Source organism: Echiichthys vipera, assembly GCF_963691815.1.
Source record: "Echiichthys vipera genome assembly, chromosome: 20".
Lineage (NCBI taxonomy): Eukaryota > Metazoa > Chordata > Actinopteri > Perciformes > Trachinidae > Echiichthys > Echiichthys vipera.
The window spans coordinates 2,874,927-2,887,344 of record NC_139845.1 but is presented as its reverse complement, the minus strand read 5'-3'; the positions used below and the strand labels follow the sequence as shown (position 1 = coordinate 2,887,344).

At 45.1% G+C, this 12,418-nt stretch overlaps 1 protein-coding gene across 1 annotated transcript in view; it reads left to right on the top strand.

The window, feature by feature from the left end:
• celf2 (cugbp, Elav-like family member 2) overlaps nt 1-12,418 on the top strand; it is a 250,147-nt gene that overhangs the window by 185,467 nt on the left and 52,262 nt on the right. The window contains 1 exon segment of the mRNA XM_083935660.1: nt 5,379-5,427. Coding sequence (XP_083791786.1) covers nt 5,379-5,427 — 49 coding nt within the window.

The following is a 12,418-nucleotide window of genomic DNA, read 5'->3' as shown; positions in this document are numbered from 1 at the left end:
CTGCATGCATACAGGAGAGAGTCTACCTACAGCTGGGTCTCCAACCAAACACACTACTCAATGTTTATGACCCCATTGGATGTTATCAGTGTTTTACGACCACCAAATGTCACCATTTGCAACCCATGTGACTCCTATCCACAATCCCCCCCAGCACTCATTCACAGCTTGAATGTTGTGTTAATCAACATACAGGGATTTACATCACAGATAAATAAAGAGTTACAAAGAAGGTCACGCAGAAGCACGTCATAAAACCCCACTTCAAATAATCCGGACCGTCCCTTTAACTGTACGGCTGACTCATGTTTTGTAAATCATCAGTGTCTTAAAGTGTAATCCGGCGCAAAATCATCCCGCAGTCTTTTTTGGCACTTACGTACATCAAACAAGCCATCGAGGCAGGTTTTTTGTGTATGAGCTATTAACGGTGGAATCCGGTAGAGTCGCTAACAGTCGGACGTAGCTAACAGTGATTAGCTCGGGGCAGCACGGTGAAGGCATTCAAAGGTCTTTTTTAACCACTAATGCTGCTGAAAATAACATCAAACCTCTGCAGCAGCATGAGAAGAGTCCCTACACACACAACAAAGCAGCAACAGCGTAGTTAGTGAAGCCAGAGTTTATTAAAGAGTGTTTTAAAGACTTACCTACTGGCCCCTGTACCAGCTCCTCTCATAGTAAAGTCCATTACAGTGGAAGGAGCCCATTGGTGCTTTGTTGTGTGTGTAGGGACTCTTCTCATGCTGCTGCAGAGGTTTGCTGTTATTTTCAGCAGCATTAGTGGTTAAAAAAGACCTTTGAATGCCTTCACCGTGCTGCCCCGAGCTAATGTTAGCTACGTCTGGCTGTTAGCGACTCTACCGGATTTCTCGTACACGAAAAAATGGCTCGTATCTCGCTGGCTTATTTGATGCGTGTAAGTGCCGAAAAAGACCATGGGATGATTTTGCGCCTGAATCACACTTTAAGTCATACGAGACAACATTTTCGACAGAGATTTAGAGAAAGAAAGAAAAGTGAGAGCAGAGAAGAAAGGATTCATCCTCCTTGTCACAGGAGGATGAATTGACTCTCACATGGGCTGTGGAAGGTAAACAGGAAGTAGATTAAGCGGCCTCCTGACTTGACAGACGCATTTGTTAAGCTAAATGCCAGCGCAGCATCACGCCGCCTGCACACATGGCTTTACATTGTGAAGTTTTTGGTTCTCTGTGCTGTTTTGTTACGAGCCCTGAGCGCGGCGAGGACCTGGTAGTTTTGCGGGGCTCCCGCTGAGTGCATAATGAATGGCAGACTGCGACTGGGGGCCTGCCGGGCGAGAAGAAACAGCACTGTGGAATTGTGGGATAGCGGAGGAGAGGCTCGCGTTGTGGGTCTCGGCGGGAGCTCTCTGAGATCAAACGTGTCGACAGCGCCGCCACCCGCCGGGCGTTCTGGGCAGACAGACCTGAGGAGGGGACGCCTGGCAAGCAGACAGAGTTTTTTGTTCCTGTGTGAGCGTGTGCTGTTTATTGTTTTTGTGTGTGTGTGTGTGTGTGTGTGTGTGTGTGTGTGTGTGTGTGTGTGTGTGTGTGTGTGTGTGTGTGTGTGTGTGTGTGTGTGTGTGTGTGTGTGTGTGTGTGTGTGTGTGTGTGTGTGTGTGTGTGTGTGTGTGTGTGTGTGCGCGTGGCAGCTTTTCAAGAGTGAATGACGGCACCGCGGACGAAGCTGTCGTGACTTTTGATTTTTTTGTTTTCTGCCTTTAGAGGACGGACTTTAAAGGGATTAACGACGAGTGACTTGATGTGACGTCCAAGTTTTTACTTTGACATGACTTTGCTTCTTTTGATGTGGCTTCAACCAACACACACACACACACACACGCACACACACACACACACACACACACACACCTCATCCATGTCCCTGCATCTGTCCTTGTGTTAGTGATACTGCACTGAGACTGCAGCCTGGAGCGTCAGCCACTATTCCTGTCCGTCCAGTGTCTGGGAACCTTTTCCCTCCTTATGTCTCTATTGATAGGGGCGACTGTGGATCAGTGGATCGTCCTCCATTCGAGAGATTGGCAGTTCGATGCCCACCTCCCCGGGTCCACATGTCAAAGTGTCCTTGAGTAGTCAGAAGACTAGAAAGGCGCCGTATAAGTACAAGCATTGATCCTTTTTCTCCCCAGCACTCTCTCTGTCACCACGTCTCCGTCACTTTCTGCTATCTCTCTCTCTCTTTTGCCTTTTCTGTCTTTTACTTTAGATTTAGGTCATTCTGTCCGTCTTCTACTCTCTCCGCAGACTCACATGGCTCATGCACACAGAAGAGAACAAGTTCAACCATAACATTTCAATTTCATTTGTACTTTCTCATTTAATTTACACTCTTTATTTTCTTTTTTATGATCTGTTTCTATGTGCAGACCATTGCATGAAAAGGCCGTTTTAGTAGTTTTTCTTTCTATCTTTTCATGTGTACCGCATTTTTTGGGGGTAAACGTTTTTCTTTCAATTTCTTTGCACATGTTTCATAAAGAGTTAGTATTGTATTGTCCTTCTTCTGCTCTTCACGCAGACTCACATGGCTCATGCACACAGAAGAGAACAAGTTCAACCATTACATTTCAATTTCATTTTTGCTTTCTTATTTAATTTACACTCTCTTTTATTTACACTTTCTTTTTTCACTTTCTTTTTTCTGATCTTTTTCTATATTCTTGCATGACCATTGCATGAAAAGGCTTTTTTTTGTAGTTTTTATTTCAATGTTTTCATGTGTTTTTTCATGTGTACCGCATTTTTTTGTTTGTTTTTTTCAATTTCTTTGCACATGTTTCATCCATCTACAAATGTGATGTATAGAATAGTGTTACTCTACCTATTTAAACCTGCAAATCTTAATTTTTGTCCTCCACGTGCCATCTCTGCACACTGTATTCTTGCCTCTTGGCCTCCGTCAGGGGAAGAGGAAGGGAGAATCCTGCAGCCTAACAGAAGATTTGCAGCTCAAATGTGCAAACCATGCTGCAGTTTATGCAGTGAATGTTTAGTGCATCCCATCTACATACACACATTTATCACTGATGCTGCTTCTCTGTAGTGATAGTCACGTCCTTTCTTCTTTCAGTCTTACCAGTTGTCCTTACCTTCCTGCTATAAGGGGCGAAATTTGGGCCCGAGATCCATTACAAATCACAGCCTAATGTCAGCCATCAGAAAATGCCCACCCTTTTGTCTCAGGGTGTGCCGTGATTGGCTTGTTGCACAGCTGCAGAGACGGGGGTTGTTAGTCTCTTTGTTCTTTTTTTTTTGTGATATTTTGGAGGGAGTCCATAATGGTCTGCAGCCTCAGGTCTGTCTGTCTTTGTTGTGCCCCCCTCCACCATAGACTGCCCCCATCAGGCCGGTTTGGGAAGTAATCAGCGGTCACAGAGTAGACGTGTGTGTGAGTGTGTGAGTGCGTGTGTGTGTGGGACAGATGGGAAGAGCAGAGAGTGAGGATGATAAGGACGAGAGCAAGAGGGAGAGAGTTGGTTTGGGATAAAGGTGTGTGATAGAATTGGAAGATCAAAGCCTTCTGTCACAGCATGACTGAGCCCAGGGGCGTTCTGGGTAAGACGGGGCGCACACACTCATACGGACACACACACTGACACACACACTCACTCACATTCTCTGCTGGTATTTGACTCTGAGTGTGATTGATACTGGGCTAGATCTGGAGAATCACTGTCATTCGTCTCTCCGCAGATCAAACAGCCACATAATCTCCCATAAAGGAAAGAGAGATGGAGGGAATAAGAAAGGGACAGAGGAGGAGAGATTGAAGGAGGGTGAGAGAGAGAGAGTGAGTGAGAGAGAGAGAGATAAAGGGAGAGAGAGGTGACAAAGCCTTCTCATCTGTGAAGTGTTTTCTTGTTTTCCATAAAAGAAGAGGCGCCGCCTTAAAAACACATCCATCATTCAGCTGCATTAAGCTGCTTCTGGGGCACATCACACAGATATGCAGTATCTCAAAAGACAAGTGCAAACTGAAGCATTTAGACTGCGTTTACACCTGACGTGAACACGCAATCTGCGTCTGCATCTCATCTCCGAGCGAGGAAGAATGAAAATAAAGTCAATCAGTAAAGGCGTGCACAACAGCTCAGGATGCCTCCGGGTCGGCCGGACGCAACTGGAGTCCGAATCCCAGTGTGATCACATCTCAGTCAGGTGTGAGTGACATCTGCAAAGTTTGGTCCGGTTAGCTACGCAGCTACGAGTTAGCTTAGCTACGAGTTTCAGCCCGAGATCAGTTAGATCAGGGGTGTCCGATCCTGCTCCTGGAGGGGCGCCGCCGTCCTGCATGTTATAGGTGTCTCTCTGCTCCAACGCACCTGATTCCAATGATGTGCACGTTATCAAGCAGCTGAAGCTCGTCTCAGGTTCGATCATCGCTTGACTCAGGTGTGTTGGAGCAGGGAGAAACCTGGTCATGCAGGCCGGCGGCCCTCCAGGAGCAGGATCGGACGCCCCTGAGTTAGATGGTTAAGGTTAGACATCGGCCTCGAAGTCGATCGTTCTGTCTTTCTTCCTTGTCTTTATATCAGTCAAGTACAAGCTCAGCCATTACATTTTTACTTTCTCATTTAATTGTCACTCTGATTTTCCAAACTATTCCGGTTCTCCAACAGTTACGTTTGTCTCGCGGTCTTCGTGTCGAGGTTTAGTTTTATAAGAACGACCATTTCAAATGTTTCTCTGTATTTTACCATTGGCAAGGATAACGTTTTTCTGCCCTCATGAGATTTGATAAGGTATAAAATTGAATGGTTAAAGTTAGATGGTAAAGGTTATTGAAGGTGGTGTGGTGGTTAGCACTATTGCCTCACAGCGAGAGGGTTCCTGGTTCGAATCCCGGCTGGGGCCCTTCTGTGTGGAGTTTGCATGTTGTCCCCGTGTCTGCATGGGTTTTCTCCGGGTTCTCCGGTTTCCTCCCACAGTCCAAAGACGTGCAGGTGTTCGGTTCATTGATGACTCTAAATCACCCGTAGGTGTGAATGGTTGTCTGTCTCTGTTCGTCTCTATGTGTCCTGTGACAGACTGGCGTCCTGTCCAGGGTGGACCCCGCCTCACGCCCGATGTCAGCTGGGATCGGCTCCAGCCCCCCGCGACCCCGACAGGGACAAGCGGTTGAATGGTTGGGGTTAGGGGTTAACGTGTCTAGTACTGCCATCTAGACACAATCGATGTTGCTCTTGTTCTTTGTATTTTCTTTGTATCAACTCTGAAGTCTTTCAGAGTTGAGCCACATTTGTTTTAAGCACAGAAAAACCTCAAAACTGGTGCAAAATTTTGTTTACGCACGTGTTTAATACATTTTGTCCTCCTTCTCTGTCTCCGCAGATGCACCACCCTATTCAGATGAAACCTGCAGACAGTGAGAAATCTAACGGTGAGTGGCCGCACCGACACACAGTGACAGACGCATCAATATCACACACATATGCATCAATAGCCTTTCTAAATTTGCTTGGTAATAGCTATCTCAGCCATGTGTTCGCTCGCGGCTCAGACTGGCAGACGCGACGAGGGACGGGGGGTGAGATTGAGCGAGAGACATTGGGAGGAACAGAAGAGGAGAGGGAGAGAGACGTCGGGGAAATGCTGATGTATATAAATATATTCTTATATGTGTGATGAATTATTAAGGTGCTTCGGAAGGAGGTCAGAGAGAGTTGAATCGTTTTGGCCTCATGGTGAACCAGCCTCTCTCCCCCGTGGCTGCTCACTCATACAAACATGCTGTATGCATTCTCCTCTCGCAACACACACACACACACACACACACACACATGCATACACACAAAATCACTTTTATGCATATATCTCACACAGGCACTGTCACACACCCCGTCCTCAGATAACCCATTTCCAAACTACATATTGCAGATCCAGTTCTGAAGTGATTTCCTCTTCTACCAAGCGTCGTTTCCTTCTGATCCTAACGAGGAAACGCCGTATATGCCGGAGGAAATATCGGGGTGTCTTTAAAGTAAACCTCACATAAGTGCAACTTAACTGCATCCGCTCTCCTCGACAGGCGAACACTGTCAAACTGTTTTAAACACGTGTTTAATGTTGCGAATTGGAGCTAAAATAGTTTGTTAGCTTTAGAAAAAGATACTTGTTTGTACGTAGAGTCTGTCAAGTACGTCAAGAACGATAAGTAAGCAACGTAAGTAGTTAAACACGAGTTTAACGTTGTGAATTTGAGCTAAAAGTGTTTATTAGCTGTAGAAAAAGATACTGGTTTGTACGTAGAGTATGTTGAGTACGTCAAGTATGCCAGAGGAAATATCGGGGTGTCTTTAAAGTAAACCTCACATAAGTGCAACTTAACTGCATCGGCTCTCCCCAATTACGTTTGTTTTAACACGCCCTCGACAGGCGAACGTTGTCAAACAGTTTTAAACACGTGTTTAACGTTGTGAATTGGAGCTAAAATAGTTTGTTAGCTGTAGAAAAAGATACTGGTTTGTACGTAGAGTCTGTCAAGTACGTCAAGTACGATACGTAAGCAACGTAAGTAGTTAAACATGAGGTTAATGTTGTGAATTTGAGCTAAAATAGTTTATTAGCTGTAGAAAGAGATACTGGTTTGTACCTAGAGTATGTTAAGTACGTCAAGTATGCCAGAGGAAATATCGGGGTGTCTTTAAAGTAAACCTCACATAAGTGCAACTTAACTGCATCAGCTCTCCCCAATTACGTTTGTTTTAACACGTCCTCGACAGGCGAACGTTGTCAAACAGTTATAAACACGTGTTTAACGTTGTGAATTGGAGCTAAAATAGTTTGTTAGCTGTAGAAAAAGATACTGGTTTGTACGTAGAGTCTGTCAAGTACGTCAAGTACGTCAAGTATGATAAGTACGATAAGTAAGCAACGTAAGTAGTTAAACACGAGGTTAATGTTGTGAATTGAAACTAAACTACTTGGATATCTTTGGAAAAAGTCATCGTTTGGGTTAAAAATAGGTAAGTTTGTTATACAACTAAGGTAAAGTACGGAAAAGTACGGAAAAGTACGGTAAAGTACGTTACACCAGAACATCAACCTCTGTCTACAGCAGGAGGCACTGTGCTGAAAGAAGTTCATGACTTCTATCACCTGGGCTCATGGGTCAACTCAACTGAGCAAGATCTAAAAGTGAGGAAGGCACTTGCGTGGAGGACCCTGAACGGGAGGACCAGTGTATGGAACTCCAATCTCCCCCCCGCCAAATCAAACTCAGCTTCTTCTATGCGACAGTAGAGTCCGTTCTGCTCTATGGCAGTGAATGCTGGACCCTTAAACCGACCCTAAAGAAGTCCCTGGACGGGTGCTACACCAGGATGTCGCGTGCAGTGCTTAACATCAGCAAGAATGCACATGTAACCAACATAATCCTGTATGAGGGAACACCAAGGGTGAGTGAAGAGATCGCTGTAAGGAGAATGAGACTTGCAGGGCACTGCCAAAGACACCCAGAACTGTCAGCCAGCAAGCTGGTGCTGTGGGAACCGACACGACACGCGGGCGCCGGTCAAGAGGACGTCCCACACTAACATACGTGGACATACTCAAGAGGGATGCAGGAGCCCAGAGTACCAGAGTACCGGGATATGCGTTTGAAGATGAATGAATGAATGAACATTATTTAAATGTTACTCAAGCATCTTCCTCCTCTGTGAATTAACCAAAACATGAAGTTGACATGACCTTTCCATCACGGAGACTTTGGGGAACTACTGGGAACTGAAGCTGCACGCCATCCATCCACCCACACCTCTCTCTCACCTGCATCGTTCAGTCACGAAAAACAAGTGAGAAATTAGAAACTTCTGGAAATATAAACATGTTTTTTGAACTTCGACCCTTTACTTTAAAGTCCTGCAACCCCTGATCTGTGGAAGTCAAGAGTTTTACACGTTGGGTGGTTTAATATTTGATTGGATACGATCCACATCACCAACTTTAATGGAAATATAACAGAAAATAGAGGAATTTTGACACTTTTTTACATAAATGTTATATAAACCAAGAAAATCAGTTAATGCACGGACGCAGAAATCAGATTTATTGTGTCTTTTAAGGACATTTCTACAAGGTTGCTCTATTATTCCAATCTGTTTTTAATTGGTTTCATTTTCGACGCAGCGATAACTCTGTCAGGTTCATTACCTTCAGTGATATTTAGTCGAGGGACATTTGGAAACTTAAAGACTTTAGTGGAGTTGTAGTTTGGTGGGCAGACATTGTGGACACAGTGTCTCAATTTGGTTTCTCTTTTGAGGTTCTGCACAATTAGTCACTTCCTGTAAAAACACATACTGTGATTTCCCTCTTGTGTTAAGAGAGTTATGTTCTTAGTTTAGGTTTTATCTGCTGTTGGGGTGATTATGACATTATAGACATCTTTGATCGACAATAATGTCTTAAAAGTCGTCTCGTCTGGGGGTTAAAGCTTTGGACTCTGACCCCCTCACAGTGTTTTCCCTTCATCACAGATTTCATATATTTTTATTGTTGTCTTGATCAGCATTTGGTTGCACCTCGCTACAAAATATGCTAGCTAACGTTAGCTGGTAACTTAAGTGAAACTGGTGATTTTCAACCGGCTCTATGTCACTGCGGCGACTGGAGCTCCCAGTTCACCTGTCTGCAAAAGTTCGCCGTATGACTCGCCCTTTAGATGGTTTCCCTCTTTATTGTTAAGCTTAGCACACGGCCATTTAAACGGCAGACATACAGCTAGCCTGATTTCTTCCAAATATGACCACGTCCGCGAACCAGTGGGTAACGTCACGGTAGCTACAGTATGTCCATCTTCATTATACAGTGTATGTTTCCAACACTGGTATCAGTGTCAGCATATCCATCTGGGAATTCTAGTTTGGAGATCTTTCGGGAAGAGGCAAAAATACTTGTTGCTGATTGGATAAACCATCTGTCTGTCACCAACATACGGGCCAAATCAACCAATCAGATCACTGAAGCGTATTGGTGGTCAGGGTGCCCCATCCGGCTCCTGGAGAGCTACTGCCCTGCATGTTTTAGGCTTCTCCCTCCTCTAACACACCTGAGTCTAATGATGTACTCGTTATCGAGCAGGTGAAGCTGGCACAGGTGTGTGGGAGCAGGGAGGAACCTAAAACATGCAGGGCAGTAGCTCTCCAGGAGCAGGATTGGGCACCTCTGGTGTGTATGTGATGTACAGTGTCGGGGCAAAGCTCAGAAAGGAAACAACATGTGGGTAAAGGAGATTTTCCCTTTGTGTTTAACGTGAATTTACGGATCAAAGGCCCAATTTCAGGAGCCCGGTCCATATTCAACAGAAGGATCCAGAGAACAAAGAGTTAGTGAGCGGCTTGCTCCATAGCTGTAGCCGCCATGTAGCCATAGCCTCCATGTTGTTTACACTCAACAGTCTCTTCTCATTTTACTTAAATCCACCTCTAAACAAACGCTGATTGGTTCAAACATCGTCAAACATCTCCAGAAATCCTCCCCCGCACGTTACCAGACTAATCTGCGAGTAAAATACAACGGAGCTCGGAGATCGGGATGGTCTCACGAGGCCAGCAACAACTCTCCCCAGAGCCACATCCCTGCTCAAAATCCTGGGACCTCACAGCCGACAGTGTTTTTTTATAGCTCTTTCTTGTTGTCAGTGGTGTCTGTGGATTATTCATGGTGGCAGAGCTCAAGAAACTATCAAACTGAAAATTATGTGCATGGCTAGGTGAGAAAATGTGTGTTCTTGCAATTCGGGTGAACTGACCCTTAAAGCTGTGTAATTGAGTAGAATATGAAAAATGGATAAAACCACGATTAGATGGAGTCCCCGTTCAAATCCAGGTACAGGTATCTGACACGTACAGGAACCCCGCGTGTGTACATATTAAAAAAGCCCGGGCTTTGCCATAACTTTACATCACAGAGGAGTCCTTGTGACTGACACACGGACGATGAATTAGCATCATAAGCCACCTGCTATATCACCGTCCGCTGCAGGGGAATACAATAAAACGACAGTATCCAGCAAGGCAGGGGGAAGACATCCTTATAAACCGCCATCATGTGCTCCGCTGAAAAATGGCGAAATACGACTTTATAAGACATAACGGGCGGGATAACGACGGCAGAACTTAATAAAGCAGCCACTACTCACAGCCAGAAGGGTGAAATATAGAGCAGACCATACGTAACGTATCCATCCACTTAATGGTAATGACCTTTAATAAACCCGGTGTTGGAGTCGCTGTAACAGTGACAAATGGCTGCTCGGAGGTTTATTAGTTTAGTCAGTGGAGGAGGAGACGGAGGAAGGAGACGTACATTATAACGGAGAGATTACATTATCGGTGGATCCTTTAGCAGCGTTTTTTTATTTCTTCCCACTAAACTTTTGTGATTTTCTTCTTAATGCGTTGAAACGCAGCATGAAGCCAATTCTGCATCCGCTTTTTCTCCCAGAATGCAAAGCTGGCTCCAGATCATCCCAGAGCGCAGCTTTATGAGTCTTATCGCCGCGGCCCGCCTGCCTCGTCCGACAAAAAGCCCACAGTAACAGTCAATTGTAACGGTATCTCCTCTCTTTCTTTTCTATCGACACAGAGTAAATTAATTACATTGCTGTTAGACTTGCGGTAATCTTCCTCTGGAGTGATGCTCACACACACACACACCCGCGCCCGCTGTGTACAAAGGAGTTAAAGCTTTTTGAAACAACACTTATCTTGGCGGCGTATCCCGACGGTTTGTTTTTTTTTAAACACACAATTCAAACAGCAAAATAAACAAGTGTGCTATTGATTTCCCAGAGTGCAACAGACCGCTTATCTCTTTCGCCTCGCGGTGAGAGCTGACAGTTTCCTCATTAAAAATGAATTGGATTAGCATTGCATTGAATGCGGTGGGAACACACACACACACACACACACACGTGCACGCACACACATTGTTTCCTGCGAAGGCGATGAGGATTTCGCTCTCACCTGATTCACACTTAACCCCGCTCACGTGCACTCCGAGTTTCTCACTGTTAACCTGCAGCCGGCTCGGCGTTTCCTCGAGATTGCACCGGAGAAGGAGGGATTGTGTCAGCGAAGGGGAGAAGCAGAGGAATCCATGAGGGAGAGAGAGGGGGAGGAGGAGAGGAGGATGGTGGGAGGGTGAGAGAGAACAAGCTGGAGAGTCTCAGCAAGCAGTCGGTGTTGAAGTGATAATGAGACATTGATCAGAGCCTCGCAGATGGCATGATGAAATACATGAACTCTGTCTGTCTTCATTGCTCTCCCACTGTCTTCCTATCTGTATTCTTCTCTTTCTTTCTTTCTGGCTGTTTCTTTTCATTGCTGTTTTGTCCTGTCTCGTTCCTTCTTTCCACATTCCCCCAAAGTTTTCTGTTTTTGTTTTATCTTTCTTCTGTTTCGCTCGCTTTGTTCACACCAAAGCCTGGCGTTCTTTCTCCTCCTCTTATTGTGTGTGTGTGTGTGTGTGTAAATGGTAGATGGACTTGTACTTATAAAGCGCCTTTCTAGTCTTCTGACTACTCAAGGCGCTTTCACAGTGTTTGTCACATTCACCCATTCACACAGACATTCACACTGATGGCAGTGGACATCTACAGACCATCTAATCTAACCATTCACACCACATTTACCCACCCAAGGACACTTCGACATGTGGACCGGGGAAGGTGGTGATCGAACCGTCAATCTCTCAAAAGGCGGACGACCCACTCCCACTAAGCCACAGTCACCCACACACTCTGGGCGACTGTGGCGTGTGTGTGTGAGTGTGTGTTTTAGAAACTGAGAAACAAAACAGGAAATATACCGAGCTGATCTCATCCTGACTCGTCATGTAATCACATATTTATTAAATGTAGAAATTACATCCAGAGCAAAGAAGCGAATCAGGTGATGTGGTATAAGAGCGCAAAGGAGGAGGGTCAGGGTGTTGGATGAGTCCCGAAACACAGTACGCCCTTCGACGTTCGTGGACCTGAAGTACTAAGTTCGACCACAACCTTTTTTCTAATCTTTACCGAGTTGTTTCATTGCCTAAACGTAACCAGTCGTCATGTTGTATCTTAGCCTCGTGAGCCAATCCTGAGTTTGGAGAAGTTTGCCAAGCGACCGTCAAATCAGTGTTGGTTTAGAGGCGGATTTAAGTGTGAAGTGAAGTATTAATCCAAACCACGACATTTGTCTTTCTAATCCTAACTAAGTTGTTTTGCGGTCCACTTCTAGTCGTCTTTTTACAGCATTATATCTGACTTCATATTACGTATATAGATGTCATACCAACCTGTTAATGTGGATACTTGTTCTACAGGAACACGTGGGTTAGGTTTAAACAACAAGACTACTTGGTTCGGGTAAAAATAAGTATGT